This window comes from Mastomys coucha, unplaced genomic scaffold (assembly GCF_008632895.1).
Source record: "Mastomys coucha isolate ucsf_1 unplaced genomic scaffold, UCSF_Mcou_1 pScaffold22, whole genome shotgun sequence".
Classification (NCBI taxonomy): domain Eukaryota; kingdom Metazoa; phylum Chordata; class Mammalia; order Rodentia; family Muridae; genus Mastomys; species Mastomys coucha.
Window position 1 is genome coordinate 147,151,486 of NW_022196905.1, and position 21,980 is coordinate 147,173,465.

At 53.6% G+C, this 21,980-nt stretch overlaps 3 protein-coding genes across 10 annotated transcripts; 2 read left to right on the forward strand and 1 right to left on the reverse strand.

Annotated features, from left to right (window-relative positions):
• Positions 1-305: 305 nt before the first annotated feature.
• On the forward strand, positions 306-13,159 carry Map2k7 (mitogen-activated protein kinase kinase 7). 8 transcript variants are annotated; one of them, XM_031338931.1, is made up of 18 exons: positions 306-605; positions 2,284-2,331; positions 5,168-5,309; positions 5,421-5,487; positions 5,608-5,721; positions 5,816-5,935; positions 6,089-6,196; positions 6,287-6,466; positions 6,555-6,635; positions 6,721-6,863; positions 7,371-7,416; positions 7,523-7,653; positions 10,992-11,088; positions 11,173-11,490; positions 12,003-12,117; positions 12,203-12,361; positions 12,581-12,652; positions 13,012-13,159. In XM_031338931.1, the coding sequence occupies exons 1-17, from the start codon at positions 482-484 to the stop codon at positions 12,646-12,648; spliced, it is 2,061 nt and encodes a 686-aa protein (XP_031194791.1). In that variant the 5' UTR covers positions 306-481; the 3' UTR covers positions 12,649-12,652; positions 13,012-13,159. The 8 variants fall into 8 exon arrangements, with proteins under 8 accessions (XP_031194791.1, XP_031194793.1, XP_031194792.1 ...); XM_031338933.1 differs by having other exon boundaries at positions 312-605; positions 11,173-11,370; XM_031338932.1 differs by lacking the exon at positions 2,284-2,331 and having other exon boundaries at positions 312-605.
• Positions 13,160-15,146: 1,987 nt separating this feature from the next.
• On the forward strand, positions 15,147-18,367 carry Snapc2 (small nuclear RNA activating complex polypeptide 2). The gene is made up of 5 exons (XM_031338939.1): positions 15,147-15,389; positions 16,407-16,526; positions 16,681-16,749; positions 17,140-17,500; positions 17,611-18,367. The coding sequence occupies exons 1-5, from the start codon at positions 15,207-15,209 to the stop codon at positions 17,934-17,936; spliced, it is 1,059 nt and encodes a 352-aa protein (XP_031194799.1). The 5' UTR covers positions 15,147-15,206; the 3' UTR covers positions 17,937-18,367.
• A 1,443-nt stretch (positions 18,368-19,810) lies between these two features.
• Positions 19,811-21,428, reverse strand: Ctxn1 (cortexin 1). The gene is made up of 2 exons (XM_031338940.1): positions 21,188-21,428; positions 19,811-20,794 (listed from the first exon to the last, which is right to left on the reverse strand). Exon 2 carries the CDS (start codon positions 20,774-20,776, stop codon positions 20,528-20,530), a length of 249 nt encoding a protein of 82 aa, XP_031194800.1. The 5' UTR covers positions 20,777-20,794; positions 21,188-21,428; the 3' UTR covers positions 19,811-20,527.
• Positions 21,429-21,980: the final 552 nt, after the last annotated feature.

Genomic DNA, 21,980 nt, shown 5'->3' on the forward strand with positions numbered 1-21,980 from the left:
AGGCTCTGTGAGGACGTAGATACCAGAGAGGCCCAGAGATGCACACGGAATGAAGAATAATCCGGAACAGCCCTGAGCGTGCGCAGTAAAGGCGGGAGCTTGGCCCATCTCCCGCTTCTGCACGCAGACGTACGGCTGACCGGCCTTCGCTTTTTTCTTTCTTTCTTTCTTTCTTTTTTTTAAAAGTGATTTTCAACAGAGGCGCTCCCCAGAAAGTTCACGCATGCGCACTGCGGAAGATGGCGGTGTATAATGACAATTCACGAGGCCAGCCTCGAGCTCTAGGTGGCATCGTCTTCCTATTGGGATACAGTGCGCACGCGCGACGTTATGCATGCGAGGCAGGGCGGGCACGCGCTGGGGTGGTCTAGGCAGGACGGCGGCTCGGCGGGGTCATCCGAGCGCAGGCGCAGTGCGGTGTTTGTCTACCCCGGACTGACGGGTGGCCTGGCGGTGAGCGGCGGCAGCGGCGGCGGGGAAGATGGCGGCGTCCTCCCTGGAGCAAAAGCTGTCCCGCCTGGAAGCCAAGCTGAAGCAGGAGAACCGTGAGGCCCGCAGGAGGATCGACCTCAACCTGGATATCAGCCCGCAGCGGCCCAGGCCCAGTAAGCACGGCCGCGTGGGGGAGGGGCGGGCGGGCGGGGCGGGGCGCGCAGTGGGAGGCCCCGCCCATCGGGCAGAGCCTGCCCCCGCTTCCGGGGCGCTAGCTCTCCTCCCCTCCACTCTCTATGCTGTCTGCTTGCAGGGAGAGGGTCACGGTGACCTGGGAGTCGGGTGGGCAGTCTCCAGGGCGACTCTCTCCCCCCACACATACCGCGGTCCTGAAGTTCACACCATTGGTACCTGAGTGCTTAGTGGTTGGGTCCCTCACCCTGTGGTTGGCTCCCAGAGCCTTGTCACCTGCACCTAGCAGGCTTTCAGACCCGAAGCTACGCTACTGAGACTACAGCCAAGTCTTTCAACTCTGCAAACAGTTAAGATCTCTTTTGATTCAGTGGTTCCAGTCCTGCCGTCTCAGTGACTGTCAAGAGGTCCCCTCCCCTAGCAAACAGTCCACACACGTGCATGCCCATCTGCCCACGTAGGTCACTTAGTCCTCATCTACATCTACTCTTTTTGATTGGAGGCTTCTTCCGTTTGACTTCTTTGGTCATATCAGATGGCTCCTTCTAAGCTTGGAAGGACCTTGTCACTGGACCCAGATGACTGCCTCCTACACACGGGGGCACCTCATGTCTCTGTGACTATCTCTGTGACTAGCTAGTTTCACTGTTGCTGTCTAGCCCTCTGGAAACACATAGCCGTCTCTCAGCCTGGCAACCTTTGTCTATTGGGCTCAAGTGACTGCTAGTACTACAGACACCTGTAACCAGTCTAGTCCCATCAAATAGACACACACCTCATTTCTGACTTTACCATCTTTGGGCCTGCCTCCCTGACATGATACTATACCAAAAGCGCTTCACATCCAGCTTGTCCACCATGACCACAGTTACTATCCTTGTTGTATCCCAGATACCCCTGAACCATGTTGTCTTTGCTGAAAGAATCCGATTTTTCTCCCTTCTCACCAACCCTTTCTCTGTCCCTCTTGATTCAGCAGAATGTCTTTTTTTATATGCACTGTGATGTAATCTTTGGAGTATATGTATTATAGTTGTCTTTGGGGTCACTATGGTAAGAGGGGAAAGGCAGCCTCCCCGTAGGTAAGAATTCTGTTCACTACCTGGCCACCTGGCATGACTGACCTTCACAGCTTGATCGTCTTCCTGAAGAGGCATTCAGGATTCCCTCCATCCCTCCCCCTTCTGGCCCAAGTCTTCCATGTTTCCTTCCTGGGAGTTTCTTCCAGGATCTGGAGATAACCCAGAGGTGGGGATGCGTTTCATTGGATTTTGCCTGGGACCAGAGACTGGGCCAAGACTTGGAGGGCCCCTGCTGCATTCCAGGGCCATCCTTCCATACCCCTGTGGATGAGACAGGGTTGGATATAGGGTTCTAGGTGCCCTAAGAACTGCCTGTCCCCAGAGCAGAGTAAGACCTGGTAAGGCTAGTGGCTGGCAGGCCCCAAGGAGCCCCCTGCAGGTGTCTATCTCTGTCAGCTCCACACCTTCCTCCCATCATCCCATCTCTGTTGGTTTCTACCCATCTCTGCAGTTTGGTGCCTTGTGCCTCCCCCTCCTCTTCATTATGATTTGATTTCTTTTCTGTTGGACAAATTGGTTGTTTCTGTTGTGATTTATTGTGGTGTTTTTTTTTTCTTTTCTTCCTTTCCCCATCCAGTTATTGTGATCACTCTAAGCCCTGCTCCTGCCCCGTCCCAGCGAGCAGGTACCAGCCTTTTTATCATTGCTGCTTGCGTATCTGCACATTGACCTAACCGCTGCCCCAGCTGCAGAATGCCATCCCCACCCCATGCTGTCTGTGTGTGTGTGTGTGTGTGTGTGTGTGTGTGTGTGTGTAAAATAGAGAAAGAGAGAAGGAAAGAGAGAGAGAGAAAGAGTTCTGTCTTCATTTTTACTCTCTCTTAACTATAGCAATGTACTTTCTCTGTGTACATTAGTCTTCTCATTTCTTCTCTGGCTCAATTTGGAACCCTAGAAAATGAAATGAGCTCCCTTAATGAGTGGGAGTGTGCTAAGTGGGCACACAATGTTGTGTGCATTTATGTATAAAAATAAAGTAGTTAGAGATAGGTACACTGCTCTTATTTAATCTGTCTCAACTGTGGAGTGAATGAATGTCATTATTTGTGTACTGTGTCTGCTCTCAGGACCAGGAACATAGCAATAAGTAAAACAGAACAAGCTCCTGGCCTGTGGGGCTGAGACTGCAGGATGGGGTCCATCAGTGGGCACGAAGCACATTCCTGATCCAGTAGAATAGTCTAGTAGGGTCTCTGCAGAGGGGTCTCTCAGGGAAAGCCTATGGAGGATACGGGATTTGAACAAAAGTGTCCCAAGAGGTCAGGGGAGGCAAGACCTCTCCCTACCCCTCCACCCTCACCCCCCCCCCAAGTAAGGACTCCATGCTAGGTGGCTCAGCTGTGCTGGTTCCTAGGTGTGTAAGAGAAAGAATACCTGTGGTGATAAAAATAAGAAGAGCTGACTCTTGGTGGTGGTATGTTCCCAGTTTGTGTGTATACATGGATGCATGTATATGTGCTCTGTGTGTATACATGGATGCGTGTATGTATGTTCTCTGTGTGTACATGGATGCGTGTATCTGTGCTCTGTGTGTACATGGATGTGTGTATGTGTGCTCTGTGTATGTGTGCTCTGTGTTTGTCCTTTTGTACACGAGTGTATGTATGTTGGACTGGTAGCCTGCACACCTGCGAGTCCTATAAGTGGGCACGTGTCTCCATGGTCTGTCTTGCTTTCTCTCATTCATTCATTCGTTCATTCATTCATTCACTCATTCTTACTTTTTTCTCCCTCACTGACATATTTAATCTACTCTCTAGGCCTGCCGTGTAGCTCTAAACCCCTCTAACTTCTGTTCTTAGGGCTTTTGTATATCTCTCTCCCCTTTTTCATCAAATCCATGCTTCAGAGAGTGGGGCCAGCAGCCTTTTCCCTGGACCTGGGGCAGCCCAAGAGGGCTTGCTGGTGTGTGTGGGTCAGGGGACTGGCAGGATTGCAGAGGTTAGAGATGTGGTCCTCACTCCAGGGAGCTGAGTTGCCAGATAAAGAAGGGTCACATGTACTCATGGAAGTGAGCTGTGGACAGTTCTAGTGAGTCTGGATACAGCTGGGTCCCAACTACCAGGGCTAGAAAAGGACCTGGATATCAGCAGTAAAAGCCCATTTGTCTCTGACCATTAATCACTGGGCCCAAGTTACTAAAAGCCATTTAGATTGACTGTGGGAAGAGGCGGTAGGTAGTAAAGATAAGGGTGGAGAGGTGTGTTGGAAAGTAGCAGGCTCCAGGCCTTCTGGGAAGTGGTGCTTGAAGGCTGCTTGGTGCTGATGTCCCAAGCTAAAATAGCCATAATCCTGGGACATTAAGACCCCTGAAGTATGAGAGGCTCACGGCCTCTGCCTCTAGAGACCCCCTAGCTTTTCAAGGAACTTCCTCTTAATGTCTCATATCCTCTCTGGCTGTCTCTGTAGCACCTCCTCTGGGAAGCTGGGTCCCAAGTCTTGGCTCTTTTTCTGTCTTTCTCCTGTCATCCCTCACCCTAACACTGCCCTCCCGTCCTGGGGTGCCTGCTGCCTGCCTGCTATCTGCCTGTAGCATGCCCGAGCCATCCGCATGCAGGCCATTGGGAAGTACCAAGTTCCCCTCCCCGGCCCAGCATCTTCCCCCTGCCCAGTCCAGCTAGCCCCCAGAAGAGCTTTGCCACCTAGATCACCATCAGTCTCTCTTCACAAGAATTCAAGCTTGGTCGGGCAGTGGTGGCGCATGCCTTTCATCCCAGCACTTGGGAGGCAGAGGCAGGCGGATTTCTGAGTTCGAGGCCAGCCTGGTCTACAGAGTGAGTTCCAGGACAGCCAGGGCTGTACAGAGAAACCTTGTCTCAAGAAAAACAAAAAAAAAAAAACAAAAAACAAAGAAAAAAAAGAACTCAAGCTTAGCCTGGGGTTCTGTTCCCGATCCCTTGATCCTAGTTCTGCAGGACTGGCTGGGAGATGCACAGATGAGACATCGGGACAGAAGGTGGCCCTCCCTGGCCTAGGAGTGTAATCTAGGGCAAGACAGCCTGAAACCAGAGTTCCATAGCTTATTGGCTCTTGTCATCCACAGTGCAGTGTTGGTGGCCAGGCCAGGTTCTTGATGGGCATTCTGTCCTCACACTTCCCTATGTGAGCACTGTGGCCCTGAGCCTGTTTCCTGGCACTGGGGAGGGAACAAAGAGCTGTGCCGGGGAAACTCCCTGGCAGAGTCCCCTCACTTCTCTGCAGTATGTACTTGAGGATAAACCCTCAGCCTCTGAGACTACTCCTCTCCCACCAGGCCACCCCATCTCCTTTCAGGTCAGAGGGACAGGAGGAAGTACCCTGAAGATGCCCCAGGGGGTGGGGAAGGAGGCCTTAGCCAGCAGAGCAGAGGACTGTTCCAGCTTGGCCGAAGGGATACCAGAAAGGAGAAGATGAGAACACCAAGTCCTTGGTGGCCAGCTGGATGTTAACTCCTTTCATGCCCCTGGTTTTTAATTCCCCAGCCCTGCAGCTCCCACTGGCCAACGATGGGGGTAGCCGCTCACCATCCTCAGAGAGCTCCCCACAGCACCCTACACCCCCCACCCGGCCCCGTCACATGCTGGGGCTCCCATCAACCTTGTTCACACCCCGCAGTATGGAGAGGTAAGCTGATGAAGCATGGCCAGCCTAGGGCCCTCCTTGTGCTGGTCCTGGGGAGGGGGGTGATACTTGTGGGGGACTCTCCTTACCATCTTCTGTTTTTTGTCCCATCAGCATCGAGATTGACCAAAAGCTGCAGGAGATCATGAAGCAGACAGGGTACCTGACTATCGGGGGCCAGGTACTACCTCCCCATAGCTAGGCACCCTGGGGGCTGTGTCAGGACCCAGACAACCTAGAGGTGGTGGGTGACAGAAGCAGAGGCTCTGAGGACCCTCCAGCTTTCTTGCTCTTCTCCCAGCGTTATCAGGCAGAAATCAATGACTTGGAGAACCTGGGCGAGATGGGCAGTGGTACCTGTGGTCAGGTGTGGAAGATGCGGTTCCGGAAGACAGGCCACATCATTGCTGTTAAGGTAAGCCTTCCACACCCCAGTTCGAGGATGTATCCTATGCCTTTGCAGCCTGCCCAGTACTTGAAGCTCACCTTTTGGCTGTCCCTTCTTGCAGCAAATGCGGCGCTCGGGGAACAAGGAAGAGAACAAGCGCATTCTGATGGACCTGGACGTAGTACTCAAGAGCCACGACTGCCCCTACATTGTTCAGTGCTTTGGCACGTTCATCACCAACGTGAGCACTCTGCCAGGGACCAAGCCCCTCTGGGAAAGTCTCAGGTCACCCTCTGCCCCATAGGGTCCTACATGTCCCCATGTACCGTAGTGTGCTAGGGTGGGGAGGAAAGCATGGCTGCCCCAAGCCCTGGGTACCACCCTCCTTCTACAGACAGATGTCTTTATTGCCATGGAGCTCATGGGCACATGTGCAGAGAAGCTGAAGAAACGAATGCAGGGCCCCATTCCAGAGCGAATCCTGGGCAAGATGACTGTGGCGGTGAGCAGCTAAATCCAAGCTTGTATGGCTAGGTGGGTGCCCCTCAGTTCTGTCCTCCATGACAGGTGTCCAAACTCGTCTGTCCTCCAGATTGTGAAAGCACTGTACTATCTGAAGGAGAAGCATGGAGTCATCCATCGTGACGTCAAACCCTCCAACATCCTGCTAGATGAACGGGGCCAGATCAAGCTCTGTGACTTTGGCATCAGCGGCCGCCTCGTTGACTCCAAAGCCAAAACACGGAGTGCTGGCTGTGCTGCCTATATGGCTGTGAGTGGGGCCCTGCTGGGTCTGACCAGGGGACTGGGTGGGCTGGCCCTACCTTCAGGGTATATCCTACTTCTCTTCCACCCCGCAGCCTGAGCGCATTGACCCTCCAGATCCCACCAAGCCTGACTATGACATCCGAGCAGATGTGTGGAGCCTGGGCATCTCGCTGGTTCGTTGGGGCTGCTGTTCTAGGGTTTGGTGGAAAGGCAGGGATCTCTTACCTGCTATTCCAGCAATGCCTGTCACCCTCCCAGGTGGAGCTGGCAACAGGACAGTTCCCCTATAAGAACTGCAAGACAGACTTTGAGGTCCTCACCAAAGTCCTACAGGAAGAGCCCCCACTCCTGCCTGGTCACATGGGCTTCTCAGGGGACTTCCAGTCATTTGTCAAAGACTGGTGAGCACTCCCATGCTGCCTGTCCTTGCTCCTACCTCTCTACTCTGGAGTGTTCTGGAATGTCAGGTGTCCTCATGCTACTGGGGAGGGATGAGATGGGCACAGCTGCAGGTAGGCCCGTGGCTTGTGGCAGTAGACAGGAGTTAAAGCTGTAGCCCTGGGGGTCACTTTCTAGGTTTGTTTGGATCTGGCCTCCAGGGACAGCTAGTCCTGTGGGTATCTGGCATGGTGACCCCCATGACTTTTCTATGGAGGTTGTGTAGGAAAATCATACTTGACTTTCTCTTATGTGACCCTCACATCGTGTTTCCAGCTCTCCAGCTGGGTCTTTACCTAATACTATTCTGGGCCAGGAGAGTTTGTGGATCCCCAGCCTAGTGGAGCCTGGCTATGAGCAGCCCCTTCTGGCTTTCTCACCGGGGAGGGCCTGACCATAGATGTGCATCCAGGGAGTCAGGCTTCATCTCCCTGACTCTCATCTCTCTTTTCTCCCTGCTCTTCATCCAGCCTTACTAAAGATCACAGGAAGAGACCAAAGTATAATAAGCTACTTGTGAGTACCTAGCCCCCAATTCCCACCACGTGTGGAGTCCTCCTGGCCTCAGTTGCAAGACCAGGAGGACTGACTCCTCTTCCTAAGCCAACTCTCGGGCCTACAGGAACACAGCTTCATCAAGCACTATGAGATACTCGAGGTGGATGTCGCGTCTTGGTTTAAGGACGTCATGGCAAAGACCGAGTCCCCAAGGACTAGTGGAGTCCTGAGCCAACACCATCTGCCCTTCTTCAGGTAGCCTCACGGCAGCGGCCAGCCCCACAGGGGCCCAGGGGCATGGCCACAGGCCCCCCGTTTCCCACCTGGCCAACCCAGCTGCCCATCAGGGGACCTGGGACCTGGACGACTGCCAAGGACTGAGGACAGAAAGTAGGGGGTACCTATCCACCTCTGACTCCCTGCCCACCAGCTGTGGACAAAAGGGCATGCTGGTTCCTAATCCTTCCCACTCTGGGGTCAGCCAGCTGTGTGAACCCCACCCCACCCCGACAGACACTGTGAACGGAAGACAGCAGGCCATGAGCAGACTCGCTATTTATTCAATCATAACCTCTGGGCTGGGGTGACCCCCAGGGGCAGAGAGAAAGCCCCTTGTCCCCATCCCCCCAAACTCCCAGTGTCTGTACCCTCCACCTTCTCTTACACACATGCTTGCTCCACGTCTTTCCTTCTGTCCCCTCCCTCTCTACCACTGTCCTTTCTGGTTTCCCTGTCTCCCTCCCAGCCTCTGCCTCTCTCCTAGCCTAAGCCTGGGCCCAGCCACTCTACCCTCAGTGGAAGCCCCAGGCTCACCTAGGCTTCCTTAAGTCTTTGTTCCAGGATGGCTTTGTGGGCATTGTGACTGCAGCCAAACTGGTTGCTGTCTTTGTGTCTGTCTGTCTCTCTTTGATCTCAGGGGGTCCTTTTGGAGTTTATTGTATTTTATTGTACTTGGTGGGGGTGTGTGTTTGGGGGTGGGGTTGTCCTCGTGGGGTGTGTCGGTACCTTCAGAAACTTTTACCAAAGTAATGTTTAGCTGCTTGTGGTGGGCCCCCCTCTCCTCCATTGCCTCAGGCATTGGGGGTTGGACTGCCTGCTGCTCCTTGTTATTTCTGGCCCAGGAGAGGCCAGGCTTCATTGGGGGAGCCTCACGTGGGACTGGGAACTGCTTATAGTTTGGGGTTGAGTAGAAGAGCTCAGGTGGCACAGAGGGAGACCAGGGGCCTGAGCCACACAGATGGCCTTCAGGGAAGGTGTATGGGGGATGCAGTAGAGAGTAGCAGGTAGTAGGGAAGGAACTGTTGAGAGTCAGTGACAGGAGGGGTTCTGAGAAGTCAGGGATTAAGAGTGAAGGGAGTAGATGTGGAGGTTTGAGCATGTGTATCAGGGACAAGACGGGCAGGCTTGAGTGCTGGGGAGGCCAGGGTATTGGTATGTGAGGTGACTTACTCCCATCATGCCCCTGAGCATCCCTTAGCTCACCTAGAGCTGGCCAGCTCCAACCCAACTTGTGGCCTGGACTGGGCCAGATGTCTGTCCCATTGTCCTGCAATGGCTAGGACAGAGTGGGTTATGTTTCCTTTTTGTTGGTGATGCATGCAGTTCAAGTGGACAAGAGAACAATATAACGAAACAAAACAATTTACAACCACAAAACCCAGCACCAAAGTTGAGAAACCTTGCTGGATGTAGCTGATGCAACCGTAGGCTTAGGTGACACTGTGGCTCTTAACTATCCTATTGACTCATCTTCATCCTATTCACACAATGCCGCATGTTTAAATTGTAATAGAAGTCATCTTCTCTGCCCGGGGCAGGGCACCCTCTCTCCTTATCTCCTGTGTTGGGGAGGTGGAATGAAGTAGGGATAGAGTAGCAAGCCTGGCCCCACCCTTATCATTCTGAGGCTAGCCGAAGCAGAAGCATGGGTAGCCTTTGTGTGTACTTAGGTCACATGGCTGGTCCCAGGGCCAGCACAGGCCCAAGACTGGGCCTCATGGTTTTACTTTTATTTAACTTTATTTTCTGTGTGTTTTGTGTCTGTCTGTCTGTCTGTCGTCTGTCTGTCTGTCTGTCTGTGTTGTCTTTGTCGACTGCCCTCTAGTGTTAAGTGGGAGTCTGGAGGAGTCTCCTACTTCCCCACCTTTTCCCAAGTCCTTCCCTCTGTCACCAGCCATCCCTCTGGCCCAGGCAGAGTGGGTCTCGGGCAGGTAGGGACCTGGAGTGGTCTGGTCCCACCCTCTGACCTCCTCCTCAGGCCACCAGTGTTGCCCTCTTCCCTTTTTAAAACAAAATACCCTTGTTTGTAAATCCTTAGAAGCTTGAGAATAAAACCCTTCCCTTTTCTTCCGAGTCTGGTGTCCTAAGCCTGGTAGAGTGTATAGAGATGTGGGAAGGGCCTGTGAGGAGGGCTTTTAGTGTGTGGTTAAGGACTGCATTCATGGGAAATCAGCAGGGCCGGGAGCTGGGTGGGAAGTGTTTGGAGCGACTGAAGGTGTCAGGCAGCTTTGTGAGGGGCCCTCTTTTCCTAGAAATTTCAGTACATCAAGAAAGCCCTTATCCATGCAGGCCTTGAGCATGGGCTCAGATGTCAGCCCTCCTGTCCTCCGCCCCCACTCCCTGCTTCCCAGGGTGGCAGCCTCACCAAGGCCAGGGCTACCTACCCACACCTAGAGGGCTGGGTACAGCCCAACCAGGTGCCTGCTGCTGGCCTGGAGCACTCCAACCTGGACAGGCCACCATGGTGGGCACTACACTCCTGCTCCTGGCCCTGCTCCCTGGGACCTCCACTAAGCACAATGCACCACTTGGTATGTAGAGGCTGGCACAGGGGTGGGGGCATTGTGTCCCACTTCCCTATTGTCCCCTCTCAACTTGATTTTGCAACTGGATGTGTGGGTGGGCAGGTGGGGCGGGGGTGCCATCCCTTTTTCTTTTCCCAGACTAGCCCCTCTGCCAATTTCCTCAAAGTTCTCAACCAAGTGGTTAGGTAAGGGCAGTGGGAATAGGGCCAAGTGTGCAAATCATTTGTGAGAAACCCCTAGCTGCTACTTGAAAGCAGTCATTTGCCTATACAGGCCGTGTGTGTGTGTGTGTGTGTGTGTGTGTGTGTGTGTGTGTGTGTGTGTGTGTGTGTAAGTGGAGGTATGGGGGTGGGCACCCTCCTGACCGCAACAGATGCCAGCACCTACTTCTCCTTAATGGCCAGTAGCTCATACTGGATCTCTTAAGACTCTAAGGCTTTAGCAACTGGGCAAAGCAGAGAACCCTGACTTCATCTCCTCCGCTGACGACCGTCACAGGAGCACATCAACCCGGTGTATCCCCATATCCCCTTGCCTACTCTGAAATGGCACAAAAGGTCAGAAAATGAAAGAGCACAGCTTTGAGCTGGCTTCAGCTACTAGGCTCTGATGCCACTGGTAATAACTTAGAGAGAATTTGGCATGCAGCTGAGTATGGGTAAAAAAGACCACCTGTAATGCATCCCTTTCCAAAGGAAGACAAGGGCTCCCTAGAGGGAATTGCGCCCTTGCTCTGTGCTCTGTTTCAGCACCTCCGTTCCTTGGGGCGCCTGGCCCCTGGCTGCGCAGACCCCTTTTCAGTCTGGAGTTATCAGATGCAGAGGACGCATTCCCTCGCCGCGCAGGGCCACTGGAGGTTCCGGCAGACAGCCAAGTGTTTGTGCAGGTGCGGGCGCCTTAAACAACGAGGGTGGGTGGGAAGAGGGATAGATGGGGACTGGTCGACCTTGATGGCGCCTTGATCCCGCAGGCGGCCCTGGCCCGTCCTTCACCGAGATGGGGCCTAGCCCTCCACCGCTGCTCAGTAACGCCTTCTTCACGACCGGCCCTGGGGCCTGCCCTGGTGCTTCTACGTGGGGGCTGCCCCACCGACGACTCTGTCAGCTTCTCACCACCTCCACGCCCGGATGCTGCTAGCGTCGCACGCTTCAGCTTCCGCCTGCGCCCGGTATTCAATGCCTCAGTACAGTTCTTGCACTGCCAGATAAGCCGTTGCCGCCATCGCAGTCACCACCGCCGAGCTGCCCACCAGACACCAGTGCCTTTGACCCCACCAGCACCATTGCGGGTGCGCTAGTAGAAACAGCAATCTCGGCACCTGTGGAATATTCTCTAGTTAGGCAAAAGTGTTTCTGGCAGCTGAGGGACCTTAGGAGGCAAAGTGCTTTATAGTCTGGGTCCCTCTCAAGATGGGTACTGGGTATAGAGATATCTCTCATGGGGCTCTGCAGAAGGACTCCCAGTAGACTAGAAAGGTACCGCCTTCTGCTCTAGGATCCTTGGGTGGGATCTGGAGTCCTTTTAGAGCTGGAAGGTTGGATTCAAGAAAACACTGCGATATGTCTAAACTTCTGCACATTTGATTTGCAGGCCTCACTTGAGACCTAGAGGCTGACATATGGGGTGTTCTAGGACTGAAACCATTTTTAGGTTTAGATTTAGGTTTATGGTTAACCCTACCATAGGGTCCTGTGGTAACCTCCTACCTCTAGTGGAAAGCTGGAAGCTTAAGCCCATCATAGGAGACCAGACCCAGAATCACCAAGGCACTGAAGTCTGGTTTCTTCCCTTGCAACTCAGTGTCTGCCTCAGGATGAGGCATGTGCCGGCAGCAGCTTGAGCCTTGGTGCTGACAGCCCCCACCTGCACATGCTGACCCAGCCCATCGTGGTCACAGTACCTCGTCCGCCCCCTAGTAAGCTTGCAAGGGGCCCTGAAACCGGGATGGGAAGGACAGCTTGGTCCAAGGCCTAGTCTCAGCCTTGCACCTATCCCCATAGGGCCATCCAAGAGTCTCCCAGGCAGGGCGGTCCGCCCAGAGCCGCCCGCTCCAGCCGCTGCGGCACTGGAGCCTGCACCAGTGGTGGCATTGGTGTTGGCGGCCTTCGTGCTGGGTGCTGCGCTGGCCGCTGGGCTTGGTCTCGTCTGCGCACACTCAGGTACCGACTACTGCTCCGCCAGAACCCCACACCTATTTCCACACGTCCAGACAGTCTAGTCTACCTGCCCCACCCCACCCCCATGCGCCCATATCCCTGAACCTGCCTCGACGATCTGGCCCTTAGGGCTGGTACACTTGCAGCAGCTCCCACCAGGGGGCGCGCTTAACCTGGCGCAGGGCACAGGCAACTCCTATTCCAGCAAGCTTCTTCTTTCAGCACCCCCACCCCCAGGCCAGCCTCCTAGAGCTTCACTCAGCGGCCCCCAGCTCCAGAGACCCCAGTAGGCAGGTAAGTACTGGGTGTGCAGGTCTGAAGCAAGAGCTAGAAGAGGGACGTGGTGGTAAGGATCGTTCATAGAGTTTACTCATGGGACTCCAAGTACTTTGTACATTCATTTAATTTTCTGAACAACATTCAGATAGAGATAAGAACAATATTTTTATGAGGTTAAGTAACTTGTCAGAGTGGAGCTGGAAATTGAACTTGGGAGATGGGGTCACCAGCGGAAGGTGTCTTTAAGACTTGAACAGATAAGTAAGAGGGATTTATCAAGTTCCTAGTCTCATACACACCAGTACATAGATTGGTGGAGGGAGCCAAAGCTTGTTGGGAAAACATGACCCGAACCTCTGTCACCCCCTCTCTAGATATGGCAAGACCCAGTGAGGTCCTGAGATTCATCCAGCCATGATTTCAGTACCCTTTGGAAGGACTCCTGCATATCTCCCCTTTCTCTTTCCCTCCCTCCCTCCTTGTCCTCACTCCCCTGTTCAAAATAAATTGGTGACCTGCTAATTTCTGGTGGAGTCAATTTGCTCCCAAACATGGGTAGGGGTGGGGGTGCAGGGAGGGGAGGCTCCAGGCTGTGCCTTGGGACCAGGCTGTGCCTCAGATTTGTGACTGGGAAAGACTTAGAATGGAGGGGTGAGAGTCCAGCTCCCATGAACACATATAGGCAGGGAGAGACATGGGTCATTTGCCTGAAACAGAAAAGCACACACAACCCACCAACTTAAGTTTAAATTGAGTCTTGCATTCTTCCCTCTTTCATTCTCCCCCAAGCTGGACCTTCTTTGCTCTTTCCTTCCATATTCCTCTGGAATCCCACCTCCCCAGACTCTCTCATCTTTGTGCAAGCAAATGTAATGGCTATTCCTGGTTGTCAACTTGACTATATCTGGAATGAGCTACAATCTAGAATTGGAGGGCACATTTGTGATCCAGATCTTGAGGCTGGAAGATACAAGTTTCTGACCTGGATCTTAGCATGGAGATCTTGAGGCATAGTGGCCATGAAAAGCATAGGCCCAGGCAAGGTAGTACACAACTTTAATCCCAAGAGGCTAAGGCAAGGAAATCTCTGAGTTCAAGGTCAGCCAGGACAAAGCAAGTTCCTGATCCAGGCTCCTTGGTACACACCTTTAATCTGGGCCACACTTTCTACTGGGGACCTACACAAGGACATTGGAAGAAGGAAGGTTCACTCTTCTCCCCTGCTTGCACTTACTTGCCAGCACATCTGTTAGAACCTACTTCTACAGAAGACCAGCTGAAACAACTAGCCTTGTGGGACTGAGCAACTACTAGACTATTGGACTTCCCATCCACAGCTGCCCATTGTTGGGTTAGTTGGACTATAGACTGTAAGTCATCACAATAAATTCCCTCAATGTAGAGAGACATTCCATAAGTTCTGTGACTTTAGAGAACCCTGACTAATACAGCAATAAAGGAACTTCCGGGCTTAATCTACCAACAAGGAAACTGAGGCTTGGCAATACCACATCTAAATCACCTCCAGAGTCTCTAGGGCTGCCCAACCCCATAACCTAGACTTATTTTTCTTTCAAGCCAGGATTTCACTGTAGTCCAGGCTAGCCTGTAAACTCAGCGATCTTCCTGTCTTGGCCTCCCAAATGCTGGGAATAGTGGCAAGCCTGGGTTGATTTGTTTCGATTTATATATGTGTTTTGCCTCTGTGTATGTATGTACACCATATGGGTGCCTGGCGCCCATGGAGGTCAAAAGAGGGCCCTTGGGACTGCAGTTGGTTGTGAGCCACCATGTCTGTGTTAGGAACCAAACATGTTGTCTGCAAGAACAGTAAATGAGCAAAGTGTGGAGGAGCATGCCTTTAAACCGAGCATTCAGGAGGACCTCTGTGAGTCTGAGGCCAGCTTGGTCGACATACCGAGATCCAAGCCAGCCAGGGTTATATAGAGAAACACTGCCTCACAAATGGCAAGCCCAGCTTTAAAAGCAAATCACACAGTATGGGTTTCATGACGTAGTTCGGAAATATAGGGTCTAAAGGTTTTTGTTTGGTTTTGGTTTTTGGTTTTTGGTTTTATCGAGACGGGGTTTCTCTGTATAGCTCTGGCTGTCCTGGAACTCACTCTGTAGACCAGGCAGGCCTCGAACTCAGAAGTCCGCCTGCCTCTACCTCCCTCCTGGGATTAAAGGCGTGTGCTACCATTGCCCGGCAAAAGACTTATTTCTTTTATGTATGTATGTGGGGTTGCTGGGAATCGACCTCTGGAAGAGCAGATTGTGCTCTTAACCGCTGAGCCATCTCTCCAGCCCTTGGTTGTTGTTGTTGGGTTTTTTTTTTTTTTTTTTTTTTTTTTTTTTTTTTTTTTTTTTTTTTTCTGTAGCTCATGAGTAACATAAAACGCACGCAAAACCCTGGTCCCTCTGCCCGCCTCAGTCTCTGTAGCAACATCCCTCAGCTGACAAACGCGGGCCACGCCCCCATCTGTTAAATCTTCCGCCTCGAGCTCTTTCAGACCGCCTAGGCCTCCGTAGCCCCGCCCACCAGGAAAGAGCTCTGTACAGTTCCGGCATGAAGCCACCGCAGAGACGGCGGAAGGTCCCAGCACGCTACATAGGTGAAGCTACCGGCCCCACAGCATGGAGCCCTCGCGAGATGCGGCATCTACTGAGACTACTTCAGGCTCGGCGGGGTCAGCCGGAGCCAGACGCCGCGGAGCTGGCCCAGGAGCTGCGAAGCCGGAGCGAGGCCGAGGTGGTGTCCTGGTGCTGGGGGCGGGGCCAGGGAGCGTGATGGCCGTGCTAAGGTGGAGCAGGCGAGCGGGCGGAGCTCCGCGACTGGGGACGGTCGTGGATCTCAGTGGCACGCGGGATTTGCGTGCAAGATGGCGTTTAGGGCGGGGATGTGAGTGAGATTTGAGGCGGGGTTATGGAGATGACCAAGGAATACTGACTGACTAGGGGCGGGTGACAGTGAAGTTTAGAGTGAGGCTCTGGTAAAGCCGCGGCGCTGGGGGTGGGGTGAACTTGGGGGCGGGGCTGCGATGGCTTGCTACTGGACTGCGGGTCTCTAAGTGAGTGAAGCATATTGGAAGTGGACCATGAAGAGGTGATATGTGAGTGGGAAAGCCTGGGAGTGGGACGTGACAACTGCGTGGAGTGAGTCTGTGGGTAAGGCTGTGGAGAGTTGTGAGGCTGTAGAGTGTGGGCGGGAAAAATCGGAGGGCTGAGCGTAGCGGAGTGGAGGTGAGTGGAAGTGAGGATGGGGCATGGCTTAAGGCAGAGTTGGTAGCCAGGTGTGGTGGCATACACCTCTAATCCCAGCACCTGGGATCCTTTCATTGGTGGACCTCTTTGAGTTCAAGGCTAGACCAGTCTACATAGTTCCAGGACAGCAAATACTATAGAGAGAGACCCTGTCTCAAAGTAAATTAATCAGCAACAATAACAAAAAAGTGAATTTGGGTGGAACCAAAGTTCGCATGAAGTGAGAGTCTAGAAAATGGAGTGGAGTGGAAATGAATAGGTTAGCTCTCATTATAAGAGAAAACTATGGCCCCAGGAAGGATCAAGAATAGGCCTAGCTTTTACATCTTCATTAGGTAGCTGGTCACACACTGGGGCCTTGGCTCAAGTCCCAGCAGTTCTGGGAATGCACAACACTGGGCTAGTCCAGGATAGGGAGCAGTAGCAGTGCCTGAAAACAGCAAGGCAGTAGACTTTGGTCTTGCCTCTGTTTCTGAGCTCATAGAAAGCCTGCTTTCTTCCCCAGATCTGCCGCTTTATCCAGCATCTCAAAGGCCGGGTGGTTCGAGAGGCCATTCAGAAGGTGAAGCCAGGTGGCAGAGAAGGTCCAAGGCATCAAGAAACACAGCTCCCAGCCCCCATAGAGGTGAGGCAGGAGGGCAAGGTGAGGGGTGCGTGCCTAAGGCTGGCCTCTTAGGAAGGGAGAATATCCTGGTCAGAGGAATACAGAAAGAGCAAAACTTGGGAGACCCCTGGGCGCTTGTCCCTAGACTGACCGTGTCTCAACTGGCTTCACCCAGGTATGGATGGATCTTGCTGAGAAACTAACAGGCCCACTGGAGGAAGCCCTGACTGCAGCTTTCTCCCAGGTAAACCCATTCCCTTGGCAAGTCCAAGGGTATTTATTTATAGGGCAACAGGGTGCCCTATGAATAAATAAACCCAGGGGTAGAGAGCCCCTGGGTTTAGTCAGGCAGTGGTATTGTATGTAATCTCCAAATTTGAAGGAGTGCCAGGCCCCTCCTAATGCTACACCCACCCCCCAACCCGCAACCCCCCCCCCAAAAAAAAAAAAAAAAAAGAAAGGAAGAAATGTAGATCTGGATCCTGGGCTCTGGTGCGAAGTCAGTGACTCCGGCCAGACACTGACACTTGAGCCATAGTTTCTATGACCATCTCTTGTGCAGGTCACTTTGAGAATGCCAAGGAGGATTTGGAGGACTTCCCCCTTTCCTTCCCTGATGGCTCTTTCCTGTTAGGTGCTCACCATTGCTGCTGCAGAACCACCCAGCCTCCTGCACTCCAAGCCAGCCAAGCCCACAAAGGCCTGCGGAAAGGCACTGGTGTTCTTGAGCAACCAAGATGAGCAGAAGGATCCTGCCCCTGAAGGTTCTGGGCCTGTCCCTATGACTGCTGCTGACCCCACTCGTGAGGCTTCTGTCCTTGGCCCTGAGGCCTCTGGCCTTGCCTCAGAGGTCACCATCCCTGACTGTGATGCCCCAGCCAAGTCCCTGGCTGGGTCCTCCACAGAGAGAGACTTTGCCGTGGACTTTGAGAAGATCTACAAATACCTCTCCTTCTCCTCCAGAGGTGGCCATGGCCCTGAGCTCTCAGCAGCTGGTAAGAGCTACTAGGGAGGAGAGGGTCTATACTGTGTGTGTGTGGGGGGGGGGGTTGTGGGGGGAGTGTTAAAACCTTGCACTCTCATTCTTCCCCTTTCCTTCTATCAGAGTCAGCTGTGGTCCTTAACCTGCTCATGTCACTTCCAGAGGAACTGTCCCACCTGCCTTGCACAGCCCTGGTGGAACATATGACCAAAACATATGCTCAACTGATGGCTCCCCAGACCTCTCTCTCTGGAGAGAAGAGGCCCAGGCCTGGGACTGAAGATGGAGGGACCGACTCCACGGGGCCAGAAGAGCCTGACCAAAGTAATCCTCAAACTTCTGAGACCATAGAACCAAGGCTAGCCTGGAAAGCAGTTGGGATCTGCCCACTGAACCCATTCCTGGTGCCCCTGGACCTCTTGAGTCAGGTCCCCACCCCTGCGAGGTGAAGAGTACAGCAGATGAGATATGCTGATTTTTGCCCAGGACACCAGTCCAGCACCACTGGTATTGGTGGTCAGTAACATGATTGTGGACTTCCTGACAGAGTGTCCAGCCATAGGCCAAGCCTTCAGATGCTGCATACACCAGCAGCCTCAGAAAGTGAAGCACAGTTGTAATGAATGGGGATGGAGAGATGGGAGACTCTGCACAAAGGCAGACTTCCTGAATTGGTAGATTGGGGCAAGGGTCCCTAGCACACTGTACCTTGTTCTCTGCCATAATAGCACCACATCATCATCCCTTTGTGTATGGCACTGCGTTTAGATCCCCCCAGCACACCCTCCCCCACCCCCCCCATCAGCCGACCACTGTAGGGTTCTCTTTACCTTTTCCTGGTGTGCCCTGTAACCTTCAATAAAGCTATCATTTAACTAGCTTCCCCCCCCCCCCCCGCCCCCATGACATAAAGATGAGAGTAGGGGCTCTGAAATGACACCGTTTGGGAGCTAGAGCAAAATGCCAGGGAAGATGGTGGTGTCAAGAAGTCGGTCCCTCCATGGTGTCCAGGGAGGATGGAAAAGCTGGTACCTGGGCTGGTGAAATAGCTTCAGGAGTTAAGTACTTGGTATGAAGCCTGGTATCTAAGATCAATTCCTTGAAATCATATAAAGGTGAAGAAAACAATTCCAAACACATGCTATATAAACATGCATGTACACCCACATCATACACTCACAAACTTAGTTGTTAGTCTGGAGTGAGCTTAATTTGGCATAAGGAGCCCGTTGGTGACCATGTGGATAGCTCTTTGACAAATGTAGGTGGAAGAGAAAAGCTGGGCTGGTTTTCTGGAGGACAGGTGTTAGGGGCAAGTTTCCTATAGATGACAGAAGTTGGCAGTGTGGCCCACTTGATGGAAGGAGCAAAGCCCTGGTTTCAGGGAGAGGACTCCCCAGGAGAATAGCAGAGGGCTGGAGGAAGAAGGGAGTATCCCTAGAAATAAAGAGTGAGGCACAACTGGAGGAGCTTTAGGATGGTATGGTCTACAGAGCTGCAGGGAGTGGCTGGAGTTAAACCCCAAGACCACTTACCACTTTATGCTGTAGGCCTTCCCACCAGAAGTTCCACCTGCTCTGTGGGTATGGAGTACTGCACAGGCCTGGGGGAAGCTAGGTCTCTTTGGGGAAACAGGTGCCCTCCCACCATAGCACCCTCCCCCAAGCCTAACAAGTTGAGAGTAAAATTTCTGTTCTCTGAGCTGTGCCTTCGCATGGCTTTCCTTTTATAGAAAAGCTCAGTTCTCCCCACACACGTTGCACACGGCTCCCTGAGGATCTCAACACATCTCTCCTAGGCAGATTGTGGAGCCAAGCCAGCCCACCCCCTAGTCACAGCCTCACAAAGCCAAACCCACAGCTTCTGAGACATGATGGGGACAAGAGGGACCAGGCTCAGGAGTTTGGGGGTTGTAGGTATGGTTTTGGAAAATAACCTCTAGGCTAACTCCCCATAGTCCCCTGTGACTCTCTGGGTCAAGAGAAAAAGAAGAGTGCGTATTTGTGGGGTTGTCTCAGCTATACCATGAGCTGGGTGGGGTGGAGGTGGCTACTAGCCCCCAACCTCCAAAGCAATGGAAGGGTCATGTATGAAATTGGGTGTTTGCAGGATTAGGCAGCGGTTAAAAGACAACAGCAGATTTGGGTTCTGATTCCAGATCAATGGCTTGGGGGCAAGTCATTTTAGCAGCTTAGACTTCTAGTCGTCCCCTGGCTTGTAGAATGAGGGATCCTAACAGAAGCTTGGCTCGGCTGTTTGTCACAAACCCTCAGAAGCAAACAGGCTAAGAACAGGAATGGCTAATTCAGCAATCTCCTTCACATGCAGTAAGCACTCAAGAATAGCTTTTATTATCATTGCCACGGTTCAGTTGCAGGGAGCTGTGAAAGGCAAGGGAAGGGCGTGGGGCAAGGGGGAGGTGGGAGAGGTGGGGCCCTCTAACCTGTGCTGGGGCCGGGTCTGGGAAGGGGATGAGCCTGCTTGTACTGCACATAAAGTGCCAGACATTATCAACACAAGCAGCAGCCATGGTGGGGTTTCTGGGTCTGTCTCTGAAGCAGACTGTACCGTGCATTATAGGTAGGCAGCGTCCAATGTGAGTCGAAGAAAGCCTGCCTGCCAGGGCCAGAACTCAAGGAGTGCACTAAAATGGATGATGACCATAACAGGCAAAGAAATAAGAGATAAGAGGAGTCTGCATTCCCAGGAAAGGATGTAACATGCCTGGTAGTTGGGGAAGGCTTGAGGTTGGTGCGGGGTGCTTCGATCACCAGGGATTCAGTGTGGAGGGGTCAGCAGTGAGGATAAGTATGCAGAGAGAAGGGGACAGGGTAGATAAAGGCACCAGGTGGGGTTCTGGCCTGGCCAGGAAGGAAGATGGGTGGCTAAGGTGGGTAAGGACTGAACTTCTCCGAACGCCCTCAACTCCGAGCTAGGGCATCTAGGCATAACCCTGAGCGCAGTCCAGGCTGGTGGCACCCCTCCACGGGGCTGACCCTTGCGGGATCTCTCTAAGGACCTGCCCGGGACTGGTTCCCCATCACACCAACGCATAGTCGAACTGCCCACGTTCGAGCGCCTCCTTGTGGTCGGTCCAGGACGAGGCGGGCATGCGGCTGTAGGGGTCTAGCAGTATGCGTACACAGCGCACCATCAACAGAACCAACACCACGAGCAGGCAGAGCACGAAGGCGAACACCGTGCGTTGCTCGACGTCCAGGCCCGCGCCCACCGGGGGCCCCGTCGATGGCGGCAGCGGCTCCGGTGATAGTGTCCACGCCGCACTCATAGCTCACATCGCCGCGCTCTGCGGAGAGAGGGGTACCCACCCCGGGGTCCGCGGGGATGAGGCTATGCCCTTCCTGCACCTCCATCCACCCCTTCTGGAGTCGCCCCTTTTCTCTATCCCACAGCATCATCTTTGTCCATGCTGTAGTCTCCGGGCTACGCCCATGCCCCGCCTGTGCGCTCCGCCACCACAGCCACGCGGGGTACTCAACTCCAGCGGTGCGCGCAGGTGGGGTCGCTGAGAGCCCGGATAGATCTGCCCAGCCCGCGCACAACAGGTGCGAACGCGCTGGGACAGAGATCAGAGCTGCACTGTTTGAACTGGTCCCCGCCCCGCTCCCTTTGTTCTCCAAGGCCCAAGACCCCCTCCCCCACCGTAGCCGACTCCCGGGCTACAGCGCGCCCCCCTCACCCTTGGTCCTAGACGGGGACCGGCCGCCCTGCAGCCCCAATCTCTCTCTTTCTCTCAGGACTCGTGCGCTGCTTTGCTCTGGTCTTCCCCGGGCGGCAGCTGTAGTGGCGGAGGCTATGGCAGCCCCGGCTCAGCCCACCCCACCCGCCCGCCCGCCCGCCCGCCCCTGGAGCGGTGGAGACCGAGGGAGGAAGGAGAGCAGCGCGCCAGCCGGGCCGCCGCGGCTGTTCCCATGGCGACGGGGGCGGGGCTGCGAGGGGGTGGTGGTTGTGTTAGGAGCTGTGCCTGGGCTTGTGACCCCGCCCCGGCCTGCCTATCGGAAGACTGAACCTTCCCAACACTGTGCCAGCCCAGACAGCCCCAACTTCCAGCTTAGAGCACCCAGGACCTCGCCAGGACACGGGCATTTACTCGCCTTTACCACGGAAGCCTTTCCCTGACCTTAGTGTCTGTATCCCTAATTTTCCCCCGGCAACCCCTTACCCCACTTTCTGTTTTAGGAGGACCCTCATGCCCCTAAACATCGCCAGCTAGTGTTAAGCCTCGCAGTCTCAAGGAACCCCCAATTCAACAAAGAACCCAGATAGCTAGGATGTTTATTTTTCCCACAAAAGGGGACGGTGTTGGTCTGAGAAAGCAGCACTCTCTCTGGCTACAATCCTTCACTGACCTAGGTCTCTGACAGGCCCTCAGTCCCAGCCTTCCCAGCAGAGATACACTTCAGACCTTTCAAACTGCTCTTCCGAGCTTTGGTGTTTTATTATGTCCAGATCTTAGGCTTATGCACAGGAAG